The 15,546-nt window shown below is 35.0% G+C and overlaps 4 protein-coding genes across 4 annotated transcripts in view; 1 reads left to right on the forward strand and 3 right to left on the reverse strand.

Moving 5' to 3' along the window:
• The window catches only part of LOC143431679 (protein masquerade-like), a 360,601-nt gene that overhangs the window by 18,751 nt on the left and 326,304 nt on the right, over positions 1–15,546 (reverse strand). The gene's annotated exons all lie outside the window — the stretch shown is intronic.
• On the reverse strand, positions 2,241–4,799 carry LOC143431868 (BRCA1-associated RING domain protein 1-like). Its single transcript, XM_076908849.1, has 9 exons — positions 4,732–4,799; positions 4,360–4,548; positions 3,743–3,893; positions 3,600–3,680; positions 3,342–3,538; positions 3,036–3,242; positions 2,857–2,966; positions 2,672–2,790; positions 2,241–2,618 (listed from the first exon to the last, which is right to left on the reverse strand). The coding sequence occupies exons 1-9, from the start codon at positions 4,797–4,799 to the stop codon at positions 2,241–2,243; spliced, it is 1,500 nt and encodes a 499-aa protein (XP_076764964.1).
• Positions 7,029–9,171, reverse strand: LOC143431813 (iron-sulfur cluster assembly 1 homolog, mitochondrial-like). The gene is made up of 3 exons (XM_076908755.1): positions 9,088–9,171; positions 7,815–7,868; positions 7,029–7,448 (listed from the first exon to the last, which is right to left on the reverse strand). The coding sequence occupies exons 1-3, from the start codon at positions 9,169–9,171 to the stop codon at positions 7,194–7,196; spliced, it is 393 nt and encodes a 130-aa protein (XP_076764870.1). The 3' UTR covers positions 7,029–7,193.
• On the forward strand, positions 10,501–13,004 carry LOC143431863 (eukaryotic translation initiation factor 3 subunit D-like). The gene is made up of 3 exons (XM_076908844.1): positions 10,501–10,703; positions 10,779–10,824; positions 11,427–13,004. Exons 1-3 carry the CDS (start codon positions 10,530–10,532, stop codon positions 12,893–12,895), a joined length of 1,689 nt encoding a protein of 562 aa, XP_076764959.1. The 5' UTR covers positions 10,501–10,529; the 3' UTR covers positions 12,896–13,004.

The raw sequence follows: 15,546 nt of genomic DNA on the forward strand, positions 1-15,546 counted from the left end.
CTAATAAATCTATCACTGTTATTAATTAATAGTATAGAATAATTTTTAATTAATTGGTCTCATATTAACTTAAAATACATTTATCATTAAAAAAAACAATATTATAAGAAGTAAGAGTCTTCTAATACATTTATTACTTTTATTAAATAATAAAAAATTATAGAATCATTTTTAATTAGTTGGTCCCATATTAACTCAGAATTATTATATTAAAATGTAATAATAATAAGATTAGAAGAAGCAAGAGTCTTCTAATAAATCTATCACTTTTATTAACTAATAATATAAAATAATTTTTAATTAATTGGTTTTATATTAACTCAAAATACATTTATTATTAATAAAATGAAAATTAGAAGAACCAAGAGTCTTTCAATAAATCTACAAACTTTTATTAAACAATAATGCAAAATAATTTTTAGTTAATTGGTCCCATATTAACTTAAAATACATTTATCATTAATAAAAACAAAATTAGAAGAACCAAGATTCTTTCAATAAATCTACAAACTTCTATTAAACAATAATGTAAATTAATTTTTAGTTAATTGGTCCCATATTAACTCAAAATGCATTTATCATTAATAAAAAGAAAATTAGAAGAAGCGAGGGTCTTCTAATAAATTTATTACTTTTATTAAACAATAATATAAAATAATTTTTAGTTAATTGGTCCCACAATAACAAAAAAACACATTTATCAATTTTAAAACTTGCATTCAAACTTTTCTCCCAATATAAACAAAAATTTCAGCTGTATATTAACATTTGTGAACAAAGTACAAGCGTTAAAATAATAAACTGATTTTTTTCTAAGAATTTCAGCTATGCATTAACATTTGTGAACAGCACAAGCATTAAAATACCAAATTGATTTTTTTCTAAGAATTTCAGCTATGCATTAACATTTGTGAACAAAGTACAAGCATTAAAATACCAAATTGATTTTTTTTTAAGAATTTCAGATATGCATTAACATTTGTGAACAAAGTACAAGCATTAAAATAATAAACTGATTTTTTTCTAATAATTTCAGCTATGCATTAACATTTGTGAACAAAGTACAAGCATTAAAATACCAAATTGATTTTTTTTTAAGAATTTCAGCTGTGCATTAACATTTGTGAACAAAGTACAAGCATTAAAATACCAAATTGATTTTTTTTAAGAATTTCAGATATGCATTAACATTTGTGAACAAAGTACAAGTGTTAAAATACCAAACTGAATATTTTCTAAGAATTTTATCAGCTATGCATTAACATTTGTGAAGAGTAAAAGTGTTAAAACATTAACATTTGTGAGCAGTAGAAGTGTTAAAACACCAAACTGAATATTTTCTAAGAATTTCAGCTATGCATTAACATTTGTGAACAGTCCAAGTGTTAAAACACATAACTGATTTTTTTCTAAGAATTTCAGCTATGCATTAACATTTGTGAAGAGTAAATGTTAAAACATTAACATTTGTGAACAGTAGAAGTGTTAAAATACCAAACTGAATTTTTTCTAAGAATTTTATCAGCTATGCATTAACATTTGTGAGCAGTACAATCGATAAAACACCAAACTGAATATATTCTCTTAGAAAAAAAAGCCAGCAAGCTGATGTTTATACGATATTCTCTGAATGTAACGCGTATTACGTTATATATTAATACGCGAAGCATCCTTGAGACTGTTCCTTGAACCCTCTATTCCCGTCGACGAGTGACTCAGTCTATTTGGTCTCTGTTACATCATTATCCAATTACCATTATCGTCGATCCTCTGGCTGCTATTAGAATTTTCGCCTCTCCTCGTCCGCAGCTCGCGCGAGAGCCTCTTCCTCTTCCCCTCTGCCTCTGCTCAACCTTTTTTTTTCCTCCTCTCCGTCCCTCCAGCACGTCGAACGCGCGTGTATACGTGCACGACTAGCGGTACTTTATCCGTAAATGTACGGGATACCGTACGATCCGTATTTCCCCCTGGAATTTATCGTTCTTTGCGCAACGGTCGATTCTTCGTAATCATAGTACCGTGCTGCGCAGCGTACGCATTTTTTTCTCGATGAAAACAGCGACAAACGCTCCAAATTAATTCGCAGAATCGATGCTCCAAGCCAGACAGACAATGCACACATTTTTTTCACCCACAAATTTATTACCAAAAGTAGCAGAAATTAATTCAAGAGTCTAGCGGAACTTAAACTTACGCCAATACTTTTTTTATAATATCTGGAAGTTGGTCTACGCAGGTTTTTAGAGCTTTAGCAGGCCCAGATGAGACGGATCGACCAGTGTAAATTTCTCTACGCACTCCACGAGCCAGATCAGTGGCAGAGTTTTGATGTGAGGCATGTTGTACTTTATACGTGGCTCGTTCCTCTCTGGCACGTATATGTTGTAATGCGTACACCTGTAGAGAGGGTGATTAGGCTCTTTGGCGATGTGGAAGTGGATGCAGGGCTCTCTGCTCCTCACGTCCTCTGGGTTTGGCTCTCTTGTGAGGACTGATCCGTCCGCTGCTTGCACCAGAGCCACCAGTGCCTCTTTCGTCAGCTCGATACCATTTATTTGGTAAACGTTGTTCGCTTGCGGATGGAAATAGAAGTGGCATTGGTGGAAGAGACCTGGGTTCTGGAGAGGATAATAGAGATAGAGGATGTTGGAGACTGTATCTGCGATTTTACCTTCTTCTGCGCACTCTCTCTGGCTTTTCTTGGGACCCCAATGACTGGCGCTCCGCTGACTTCGAACAAATCTAAATCTCCATTCAGCACATCGTTCACATTCATCCCCAATTGAATCCCTTTCGCAACAGAGAATTTAACGGAGATTAAATTATACGAACACCAGTTCTTCAAGCGGAACTTACATTCGGTGTTGAGCAACCAGCAGCCGTGTAGAAGAGCCATCATCACATCGTACGATAGCTCGACAATGTTCTTGGCATCCGCTTCGACTATCACATGAGTCACAGTTGATCTGTAACGCGTTAATTATGTTTAACTGAGCCTCGTTTAAGTTCTACAGTCGAAAGGACAGAGAGCGCACCGAAAGGCAGAGGCGATTTTAATTTTATGCTTCGCAGCAGCTCTCTCTATGTACTTCTTCTTCTCTTCGTTCAAGCTCGAGGCGTATAAAACAGGAAATGGTTGAATCGCACTGCGATTTAAGGCCACAGCTTCTTCGACTTCATCATCCGATCCGTTTTCATTCGCCAAAATGCTCCATATTTCACTATTTGGTTCGCAGTAGTCTCTGAAATGTTAAAAAAAAATTGTAATCGGAGCTAAATAAATTCTGAGACTCGATGGACAGTCAAACGCAGTACGCCAGAGTATTATAAGAGTTACGCACATGGGTTTCTTCCCATAATTGTCGAACACATCCTTCTTGGCCTTGCGCTTCAGCAGCATCTTCGTCTCCAGCAGTCTGTTCTTGATAACAGCATCGTGCAAGGCTGTTCTGTTCCCTTCGCCAGGTGTATTTGGCGACGCACCACATTCCAGCAACAGCTGGCAGATATCCGTGTAGCCGTAGCTCACAACTTCTTGCTGCAATCATAAAAATTGCTGCGTAACTGAGTACAAAGCTGCATCGCAGTCGAATAATCACCAGAGGTGTCCAGCCGCTGTGGTCTTTGGTATTCGGATCCGCACCGGCAGCCAACAGAGTCCTCACGAGCTCCCCTTTATTCTGAAAGACGATGAATCGAGCCTTGTAATTCACGATTACTGAGTTTAAGGAGTTTCTGTTACCTTTAAACAGGCTGCGTGCAACTGCGTCTCTCCTTTAGCATTCTTTTTGTTTATGTTCTTCGGTATGAGCTTTTTACTAATCGGAGAGTTGGTCCTCTTAGTATTATCTAACTGTTTGGTTCTCGTATTCGCAGTCGTACTCCATAAATCTCTATTAAATTTGTATTTCATGTGCGTTAGTCGTATTCAGCGAATAATACTTTAAAATTACAGTAGAAGCATCGATTATATTTTTTATATACGTTTATAAATTTATTTTAATCGTATTACTGTAATATTAGATCTACGTAAATAATTCTTCCTCGTAAATAATATTTTAAGGGGTATAATATTTAAATAAATGGTTTACATGTAACGCTGAGCTAAAATAAATTATATCTTGCTTTCTAAGTTTATAAAATTGTATTTTACAAGCGTACGCAGCATAATTTGCCCTTTCGAGAGTATAATTTTCATAGAACGCAGAACAAATGGAATTAATTCATATTTTAGTTATTTCTAAGTTTCTTGTAGCTCGTTTTCTATGTAACGAGGTACAAATTGATCGTATCGCAGCAGAGTTTATTGTACAAGAACTTAAGTCTAATATACAAACGTATTCCTCGAAATCGACGTACTTTTTTCCTATTATTTCAGCTGCGTTATTGCAGTAACGAACGAGACTGTCGATTAAGTCATCGTTGCACTTTTCTATGGGTTGTACGGGTGCGTTGCACTTCGTACACACCGAGTCATTCTCTGCGCACTGTTTACAGAAGAAGTGACCGCAATTTGTGTATCTTACTGCGTTCGATGGCTCGCATCCGCTGCAAACAATGAATACTTGTACTTATTTATTTATCGTAGAAACGTAACGTATTGAATTCGTAATTTGTGTGTAAATAAATAGCAAATATTGAAGATTAAAGCGTAAACAAGCTTGAACAGCGATACATGATATATGTATTTTTTTATGTATTATTATTATGCTTTTTTAATTAAAATATTACCATTTGCTACAAGCTAGTACTTTGGCAAAATTTTTCAGAGCTTCGTACGTATTTTCCCATTTATTCATCTTTCAATTTCGTATTCTGTCGCAGCGTGTTTAATCTATCGAATTTATCTCTTCTCATTTCCTTTGCATTCGATCATCTAAATGCATCAAACAATTCGATCATTTAATCATAGAAAAAATGTAAGGTAGATGTGTTGTTTAATGTAAATTTATTTTGCATAGTAATATATTAAATTGTTTGTGTTTTCTAGGGACAATTGAGGTTAGGTTATGTTGATTTTAGGTTAGATTAGTTACTTAAATGAATAAATGAATAATATAAAGCTAACCTAAAAAACACAAAATCAAATTATTTCATGACAATTGAGGTTAGGTTGTGTTAAATTTACTGACCAATAAAATGCAAGCTTCATTTTATGACAACCAATTAAATGCTCAGTATTTTCTAAGGACAATTGAGGTTATGTTATGTTGAATTTAGGTTAAATTAATAAACAAACAATATAAAGCTAACCTAAAAAACACAAAATCAAATTATTTCATGACAATTGAGGTTAGGTTGTGTTAAATTTACTGACCAATAAAATGCAAGTTTCTTTTTATGACAACCAATTGAATGGTCAGTGTTTTCTAAGGACAATTGAGGTTATGTTATTTTAAATTTAGGTTAGTTACTTAATTTAATAGACAGCATAAAACTAACCTAAAAGACACAAAAGTTTATAGCACAATTGCAAAGGAAGGATTTTTCATTTAAAATTTAGGTTAGGTTATTTTAAGTGATCAATTTAGGTTAGATTAATGATTTAAATTAATAACATAATTCAACATAAACCAGAAATAAGACCATATTAAACTCATCTCATTATAAACTAATCGTAAATTGAAAAATAATTACTTTCATCAATTCGAAGAATACTAACCTTTCATATTTAAATACTGACCACTAAAATTCAAGCTTATTGTATTATCTTACGTCTTGCGCTGTGATTGGTGGTACATAGAAACCTCAGAGCCAATCAGGTGATCGTGGACCACTAACCTTGTCTTACAAGAAAACGCGGGAGATTTGAACGTTGTAACTTTTATAAAAAGATCAACGGTCACTTTTATTAAATTTTCAGTTCTGAAATAGAATTAAATGCAATTAATACTGCATGTTAATTTAGCTTAGCTCATCGTATAAGAAAAAAAAGAGAAATAAAGCACAAAATCGAAGCTATTATATACATAAAAAATTTTAAATGTAAAGTTCAAAGTCTTTTGTACAGAAAAAAGCAAAAAAAGAGATTTTAGAATAGAAATGTAACTTCTAATGAGATCTTTTTGCCTCTGTACTGCCTTAAGAAATTCTTTTTGAGTTTTTTATAATACAATTTTCACTTGCAGCAGTTGTAAATTAATTTTTGTTGAGTTAAATGATGAAACTCTTTCACGAAAGAAGTTATATATGAAATATAATTTTATAAAACCCTATTTAAAGCATTAGAAAATATTACGGAGCAGAATTATTAAGTTCAAGTTAAGCGAAATATAAAATATAAAATATAAAATATTAAGCAAAATATTAAATATTAAATAAAATATAAAATATTAAATATTATGCAAAATATAAAATATTGAATATTAAGTAAAATATTAAATAAAATATTATATTAAGCAAATATTAAATAAAATATTATATTAAGCAAATATTAAATAAAATATTATATTAAGTAAAATATTAAATAAAATATTATATTAAGCAAATATTAAATATTAAGTAAAATATAAAATATAAAATATTAAATATTAAGCAAAATATTAAATACTTTCTAAAAAGTGAGAATCAATACCTCTCTCATTAATCTGAACTCAATTAATTAGAAATTTTACTGCTAAAAAAACTAAAATAAACTCTATCATCCCAAAAATACACATTATGAATAGCTAAAGCTCTTCGTAACATGCAATTCTATCTACTTTTTATCTACTTAGAGATAATTCATCGATTACTTGATGCATCAGCGTTTCTAGCGACTTTATTGATAACTCATAAGCATTTTTCTCAAACTCAACACGTAAAATCCTGAAATCTCCACCGAAGACCCCAGATTACGCGTACTTCAACAGCGCATCACATTAAAGACATTTAAACTTATATAAAAGAAGTTTTCAAGGCTTCGACAAACTGCAGATAAAAATCTGCTGAGTAATTCCTTCTAAAACTGCTCGAAAACAGTTTCATCACTAAACTATTGCACAATTATATATTACACTATATTATAACAACATTTATTTTCACGAGAGATTAGTTACTTAACTATTTTACAATTATTTGTTATTATTTAAAAAAATAAAGTATCATCGCTAAATTCTTAATGAAACAATGCGTACGAAGAATTGAATTTGTTTTTTTTCAGGTGAATATCACAATTGTAAATAATCTACGCTGACTACAATTTTTTAATTCAACTAGATGGAGAAACTCTCTCCACATCCACACGTCCCTTTAATGTTCGGGTTGTTGAAAATGAACTCGGAGCTCAGTTTAGTCTCAACGTAGTCCATTTCGGTGCCTAGCAAGGACAACTGAGCCTTTTTGTCGATCATTATGCGAACACCATCTTGAACCACCTCCTCGTCAAGCTTCGATTTCTCTTTGGCGTAGTCCAGGGTGTAACTGAGACCGTTGCACCCTCGCTGCTTCACACTGATCCTTAAACCGATCTGAAATGCGACAGAAATGTAATACTAAATTTTATTCGAGCACCTTAAAAAGTTGCGAGGTCTTTGGACTCTTTTTAAGCCCAATCTTTCGCAGAAATAATTTATTTTTGCAAAGATATCGCATCGGTGCTCTTGCGAAACAGATGGAAACTTAATAAAAGTGATGGACGATGTAAAAAGAAATTTTAATAAATTAAAATACGTATTTTAATAATAAATTTTAATAAATTCAAGTGCGCAATATCTTAATAATCTTAATAATAAATTATAATAAATTAAAGTACGCATCTCAATAACAAATTTTAATGAATTAAAGTACGTATATTAATGATAAATTTTAATAAATTAAAGTTCGCATCTGCTTACGCATTCATTCTTGTCCTTCAGCAGCTCCTTGATCTTTTTCACCGCATTCGATGTCTGCAACAAAACAAATTGCAGAATGTAAATTACAGAAACGAAAATGGTATCGTTGACTGTGTTCGATAAATAAAAAAATACACAACACGATTTAAAATCTTGCTTACAATATTTTATCATTATTTACTTTCTTATTTTATATTTAAAAAAAAGTATAAATGAATGGACTATCATTGCAGGAGAAAAAAGGAAAGTTAGTTGACGTTAAACGTTTTAAATGGATTACCAACAAAATAAGCTAATTACAAACAAATAAATCTACAAAATGTGAAATTAATGTGCTTCTTAACGCTTAACGGATGGGTACAATGTAAATTTATATTTTCGTATCCTGATTTTCCAGGATATGAAATGTACGATTATGTTTCTTGCTTGCATTTTTATTACGCTGCGTTAGTTTCTCAATTTTATGCATACTTGGTTTATTTTTTGATACGATTAGTTGCAGTATTATCCATCGATTGTGTCTACACAAATTATTTAATTTTAAGTAATCGTTAAAACAGCAAACGCAAAAGAGTTTTCTACGAAAGCTGCGGAAGTCTGTGAAGAAATTTGTGCTGATAAATCATCCAATGCAGGAAGCGATAACAAATCGGAGTACTACGATGAACAAAAGGGTATTTCCACTTTGCAACGATGAGTGTTTTACAAGATATCACGCTCGCAAGAAACAGTAGACCTGTAAATAAATAGCCTTGTAAAATTCCATAAAAAATAGTGTTTATTAAAAAAACTGTAATGGTTTGAAGCAATACATACACGTTTATTTAATTCTCATAAAAAATGCTTGGAAATTAAGGAAGACATAGAAAAAACAAACCATCCGTTAAGTGTTAGCGTCAATTTAAAAAACCTTCCAAGAATCAACTCCTCTTGTAGCGTCACAACAACAACGATGCTCTTTAAATGGACACAAACAGAACCTGGATGAACTAATAATAACGATAAGTATTCAACGCAAATATAGATGCGACATAAAATAATAATAACTGCACGTTTCTAGATTAGCTAATGCTATACGTACATAACTATCGACTGGCATTAGAAGTAATGTGAAACATCTCAAAAATAGCAATTGCACATCAATACAAGTTGAAAACGTAACCTCAAGCTTGCGATATTTTCAAATGGAAAATGTCACCAGCGATGCGTAATATCGCGCGCGATTAATACACAGTTACGTACGAATATGCTCATCGATTGATTATTTGCTTACCAAAGTGAGCGCTGCTCGCGTGGGAAGTATTTTTCTGCCTTTGACAGCGCGAACGGTGGCTGCGGCAACCACGGAAGAAGCCATATTGACTGAACGCTCAGACACGGTATACTGTGCCAGTGACGTAGTGTTTTCGCGCATGCGCGTGTAACAAGCTGCGCGCGACGCTTTACGCATATTCATACGTATGACATTGTTATGATGCTCTGCGCATGCGCGTGTAAGAAACTGTTTACGATGCTCTGCGCATGCGCACATAAGAAACTATATTCAACGCTCTGCGCATGCGCGTGTAAGAAACTGTTTACGATGCTCTGCGCATGCGCACATAAGAAACTATATTCAACGCTCTGCGCATGCGTGCGTAAGAAACTAAATACGATGCTCTGCGCATGCGTGCGTAAGAAACTAAATACGATGCTCTGCGCATGCGTGCGTAAGAAACTAAATACGATGCTCTGCGCATGCGCGAGTAAAATTTATATACGACGCTCTACGCATGCGCGCGTAAGAAACTATATACAACGCTTTGCGCATGCGCGCGTTAGAAGCTATGCGCGATGTTCTGCGCATGCGTGCGTTAGAAGCTATGCGATGTTCTGCGCATGCGCGTGTAATAAGCAACGTTGACGCTCTGTGCATGGACGCGTTAGAAGCTATACGCGACGTTCTGCGCATGCGTAAGTAAAAACTATTCACGACGCTCTGCGCATGCGCACATGAGAAGCTATACGCGATATTCTGCGCATGCGCGCCTAAGAAAGCTGTACGCAACGCTCTGCGCATGCGCGCAATAGAAGTTGCGCATGACGTTCTGCGCATGCGCACGTAAGAAGCTACACACAATGTTCTGCGCATGCGCTTGTAAAAAACTATATACAATACTCTGCGCATGCGCGTATAAGAGGCTATAAGCGACGTTCTGCGCATGCGCGTAAGAAACTGTATACAACATTCTGCGCATGCGCGTAGCAAACTGCGCGCGACACTACAAAAGAAAGAACACTGTCACTCCCACAGTGCCAACTCTGACACACTAATAAAAGGTAAATTCTATTTTACTCCATTTTAAAATCTAAAAAATAGAATTTTATCAAATTTTTAGATAAATTCTCTGTTCATGCGTCATTCATTTCCTTTTACACAATGTCGAAAGAAAGGTTAGACATTTTCCAAAACAGCACCCTCGCTAATCTTAGCTACGGCACTGACAATTTAATTTGTACCTAAAAAAAAAAAAAAATATTGCTAGTTAAAACAACAACGAATCACGTTATTACAATTATTGTTAAATATTCGCACGCGAGAGCGATTTAAATGCAACGCAAGTTCGCACGTCGATACGAGACGTTTACTGTGTGCATAGAATAATGGCGTCGCCGGTCTTTCCGGCGAGCAGATCGTGGCAGCGTGTCCTGGGCTTCTTTTAGCGAAATAGCAGAATGACGGACGACGTGGTTGTACTGGATGACGCTGTCCAGAAGGAGGAAGAGGTGGCCCATTTCCAGGCGCCAGCGATCCAGCATAATCCGGACGGTTGGGGCCCCTGCGAGCTGCCTGACCAATTCAAGGATATACCTTATCAGCCGTTCTCGAAAGGCGACAGATTGGGCAAGGTTCGTGATAAACGCAACCTAATACATTCTCGCATTCTCAAAGATTTCTTAGACGTTCGTTTATTCTTATTGTAGATATCTGACTGGACTACGCCAGCCTTCCAAGACAAAAAGTTCCCCAGTAAGTTATCAGAATTTTGCGTCTACCTTAACCTATCTGACGTATGAACGCTCAGTACTGTTGATAATAGTAACAACTACTTTGTAGCTTCAATAGAATTGGTTTGGAGTTTGTACAGGGTTCGCCAACGATTTTCTAATCCAGCGAGAGAATTAAAAGTACCTGATTCGTTATTCGATTCTGTTTTACGGAGTCGAGTCCAGCAAAGTATGCCAGTTTACTTTCTTTAAGTAACGCTGCTCGAGCGAGAGCCATTTTCTAATTTTTATTGGAATTTTTTAATCGCTCGACCAAGTAATTAGTTTGAATGTTTTATACTGCATTAATTCCTTCGCGCTGTTAAAATAACGATGGTGGCTTCAAAAACTTGGCGCGCTGGTCATCGTTGACCCTATCGCATTCAACGTATTAAGATAAATACAAAGTAAAGCTGCAACGAAAGTGTTAACGATTTAATAATTACATAGAATGAGTAATATATTATAGAAATTACTATTTTTAGCAATTTTCTCTCAATACGATACGTAAATATCAGCAAAAAGTGAAGTAGAATTAATATCGAACAGAGAAAGGTACTAAGATGGTACGTTTATCGTTTACAGACAAATATACGTCCCAGTTTGGTTCCGGCAGCCAATACGCATACTACCACGATGAAGACGAAACAACCTTCCACCTGGTTGACACCACTCGTGTCCAGAAACCACCGTACCAGCGTGGTGGCAGGTTCCGCCACAACCAGAGGAACATGAGGGGTCGTGGCAGCCAGCGTGGCGCTTTGAGCCAGATGCAGCAGCTTGGCAAGCTGAAACTACGCGAGAGGGACCGCAAGGGTCAAACAAAACGCTGGGGCAGGCAACAGGGCCTGCGCAACCACAAGAACCAGCCTCCGATCAAGATCCGTGACGCTTCGGTCACTGTCAGGCCAGATTGGGTGACCATCGAAGAGATGGACTTCCCACGGCTGGCGAAACTGTCTCTGCCCAGCGTCAAGGATGGAGAGGACATCCTCTGCTGTGGCTCCCTCGAATACTACGACAAGACCTACGACAGGGTGAATGTGAAGAGCGAGAAGCCACTGCAGCGAATCGACAGAATCTTCCATACGGTGACCACAACCGATGATCCAATCATTCGCAAGCTCTCCAAGACAGAGGGCAATGTCTACGCAACCGATGCAATCCTGGCGACAATAATGTGCTGCACTCGCAGCAATTACTCTTGGGACATAGTGATCGAGAAGATTGGGGACAAGCTGTTCTTCGACAAGCGAGACAACACTGAGTTCGACCTGCTCACTGTGAACGAGACCAGTGTGGAGCCACCTCAGGACGATGGGAACTCCTTGAACTCGCCCAGAAACCTGGCGTTGGAAGCCACGTTCATCAACCACAACTTTTCTCAGCAAGTGCTGAAGTCTAACGAGCCCAGATACAAATTCGAGGAGGGCAATCCGTTCATCTCAGAGGAGGAGGAAGGAGATGTGGCTAGCGTTGCTTACAGATACAGAAAATGGGACTTGAACAATGGTATCGTGCTCGTAGCGAGATGCGAGCACGATGCAGTGATGCAAGGACCCAACAACGAGACCCAGTTTCTCACTATCAAGGCTTTAAACGAGTGGGACTCGAAATTGGCCAACGGTGTCGAGTGGAGGCAGAAGCTGGACACCCAACGTGGAGCAGTATTGGCCAACGAGCTGCGTAACAATGCTTGCAAACTGGCCAAGTGGACTGTGCAGGCGTTGCTGGCTGGCTCGGACCAACTGAAGTTTGGATACGTGTCCAGAGCGATGGTCAGAGACTCCAGCAAGCATGTTATTCTTGGTACGCAACAGTACAAGCCGAATGAATTCGCTACGCAGATTAATCTGAACATGGACAACGCTTGGGGCATACTGCGATGCATCATTGATATTTGCATGAAGCAGAAGGATGGGAAGTATCTGATCATGAAGGACCCGAATAAGCCTATGATCAGACTGTACGATATCCCGGATAACACGTTCGAGAGCGAGGGAGAAGAGGACGAGGACGACGACGAGCCTGTTAACGACGCGTTTCAGAGTTAATAGGCGAATCTAGAGTCCCTTTTGCTATCGTTTCGCTCTTAAGTTAACCATTTGTACCACGAATGCATGTTATAAGATGGAAAGACAGTGGTATAATAAACGGATTTCATCTGAGGCTTCTGTCGTTCAATCTGAATTACCTTAACGAGTCAAGATCAGTCTTTTGTAGACTGTACGTGAGCTTTGTACTCTAATTAAATTATGTTTCGCAGCGTACGTTTGAGGGACAGCATTGAAAAAATATGGAATCAATGCTTTTTGTCTAACAAGAACTCCACTAGAAGCATAATACCTTGTTTCTTTGTTTTTCTATGCCATTTAGCAGTTTTGTAATTTAAAAAAATTATAGTTGGACGTTATTATGCATTATACTACCTGATATAACAATATCAGTCAATGTCAATCAAGGACAGCATTAAAAAAATATGGAATGTATGCTTTTTGTCCAACAAGAACTCTACTGCTACTAAATAATGCCTTGTATTTTCGTTTTTCCATGCCATTTAGAATTTTTGTAGTTTAAAAAGTTAAAGTTGGACATTATTACACATTATACTATCTAATATAACAATATCAACTAAGAACAACATTAAAAAAATATGGAATGCATGCTTTTTGTCCAACAAGAACTCTATTACTACTAAATAATGCCTTGTATTTTCGTTTTTCTATGTCATTTAGAGTTCTTGTAGTAAAAAAAAACTGTAATTGGGCATTATTATACATTATACTATCTGATATAACAATATCAGTCAATGTCAATCAAGGACAGCATTAAAAAAATATGGAATGCATGCTTTTTGTCCAACAAGAACTCTACTACTACAAAATAATGCCTTGTAACTTTGATTTTCCATGCCATTTAGAATTTTTGTAGTTTAAAAAGTTAAAGTTGGACATTATTACACATTATACCATCTAATATAACAATATCAACTAAGAACAACATTAAAAAAATATGGAGTGCATGCTTTTTGTCCAACAAGAACTCTACTACTACTAAATAATGCCTTGTATTTTCGTTTTTCTATGTCATTTAGAGTTCTTGTAGTTAAAAAAAACTGTAATTGGACATTATTATACATTATACTACCTGATATAACAATATCAGTCAATATCAATCAAGGACAGCATTAAAAAAATATGGAATGCATGCTTTTTGTCTAACAAGAACTCTACTACTACTAAATAATGCCTTGTAACTTTGATTGTCCATGCCATTTAGAATTTTTGTAGTTTAAAAAGTTAAAGTTGGACATTATTACACATTATACCATCTAATATAACAATATCAACTAAGAACAACATTAAAAAAATATGGAATGCATGCTTTTTGTCCAACAAGAACTCTACTACTACTAAATAATGCCTTGTAACTTTGATTTTCCATGCCATTTAGAATTTTTGTAGTTTAAAAAGTTAAAGTTGGACATTATTACACATTATACCATCTAATATAACAATATCAACTAAGAACAACATTAAAAAAATATGGAGTGCATGCTTTTTGTCCAACAAGAACTCTACTACTACTAAATAATGCCTTGTATTTTCGTTTTTCTATGTCATTTGGAGTTCTTGTAGTTAAAAAAAACTGTAATTGGACATTATTATGCATTATACTACCTGATATAACAATATCAGTCAATGTCAATCAAGGACAGCATTAAAAAAATATGGAATGCATGCTTTTTGTCTAACAAGAACTCTACTACTACTAAATAATGCCTTGTAACTTTGATTGTCCATGCCATTTAGAATTTTTGTAGTTTAAAAAGTTAAAGTTGGACATTATTACACATTATACCATCTAATATAACAATATCAACTAAGAACAACATTAAAAAAATATGGAATGCATGCTTTTTGTCCAACAAGAACTCTACTACTACTAAATAATGCCTTGTAACTTTGATTTTCCATGCCATTTAGAATTTTTGTAGTTTAAAAAGTTAAAGTTGGACATTATTACACATTATACCATCTAATATAACAATATCAACTAAGAACAACATTAAAAAAATATGGAGTGCATGCTTTTTGTCCAACAAGAACTCTACTACTACTAAATAATGCCTTGTATTTTCGTTTTTCTATGTCATTTAGAGTTCTTGTAGTTAAAAAAAACTGTAATTGGACATTATTATACATTATACTATCTGATATAACAATATCAGTCAATGTCAATCAAGGACAGCATTAAAAAAATATGGAATGCATGCTTTTTGTCCAACAAGAACTCTACTACTACTAAATAATGCCTTGCAACTTTGATTTTCCATGCCATTTAGAATTTTTGTAGTTTAAAAAGTTAAAGTTGGACATTATTACACATTATACTATCTAATATAACAATATCAACTAAGAACAACATTAAAAAAATATGGAATGCATGCTTTTTGTCCAACAAGAACTCTACTACTACTAAATAATGCCTTGTAACTTTGATTTTCCATGCCATTTAGAATTATTGTAGTTTAAAAAGTTAAAGTTGGACATTATTACACATTATACCATCTAATATAACAATATCAACTAAGAACAACATTAAAAAAATATGGAGTGCATGCTTTCTGTCCAACAAGAACTCTACTACTACTAAATAATGCCTTGTATTTGCGTTTTTCTATGTCATTTAGAGTTCTTGTAGT

The sequence above is a fragment of the Xylocopa sonorina genome, unplaced genomic scaffold (genome assembly GCF_050948175.1).
Source record: "Xylocopa sonorina isolate GNS202 unplaced genomic scaffold, iyXylSono1_principal scaffold0014, whole genome shotgun sequence".
Classification (NCBI taxonomy): domain Eukaryota; kingdom Metazoa; phylum Arthropoda; class Insecta; order Hymenoptera; family Apidae; genus Xylocopa; species Xylocopa sonorina.

Bases quoted from the DNA above. Each gene is read 5' to 3' on its own strand.
- LOC143431868 (XM_076908849.1), bottom strand. From the start codon at position 4,799: ATGAATAAATGGGAAAATACGTACGAAGCTCTGAAAAATTTTGCCAAA. The intron at 3,539-3,599 runs GTGATTATTCGA...TTATGATTGCAG, and splicing joins ACAGCGGCTGGACACCTCTG to CAAGAAGTTGTGAGCTACGG. The intron at 2,791-2,856 runs GTAAGTTCCGCT...CTGTTGCGAAAG, and splicing joins CTGGTTGCTCAACACCGAAT to GGATTCAATTGGGGATGAAT.
- LOC143431813 (XM_076908755.1), bottom strand. From the start codon at position 9,171: ATGGCTTCTTCCGTGGTTGCCGCAGCCACCGTTCGCGCTGTCAAAGGC. The intron at 7,869-9,087 runs GTAAGCAAATAA...GTTTTGTTGCAG, and splicing joins CGCGAGCAGCGCTCACTTTG to ACATCGAATGCGGTGAAAAA. The intron at 7,449-7,814 runs GTAAGCAGATGC...GTCGCATTTCAG, and splicing joins TGAAGGACAAGAATGAATGC to ATCGGTTTAAGGATCAGTGT.
- LOC143431863 (XM_076908844.1), top strand. From the start codon at position 10,530: ATGACGGACGACGTGGTTGTACTGGATGACGCTGTCCAGAAGGAGGAA. The intron at 10,704-10,778 runs GTTCGTGATAAA...TTCTTATTGTAG, and splicing joins AAGGCGACAGATTGGGCAAG to ATATCTGACTGGACTACGCC. The intron at 10,825-11,426 runs GTAAGTTATCAG...TATCGTTTACAG, and splicing joins CCAAGACAAAAAGTTCCCCA to ACAAATATACGTCCCAGTTT.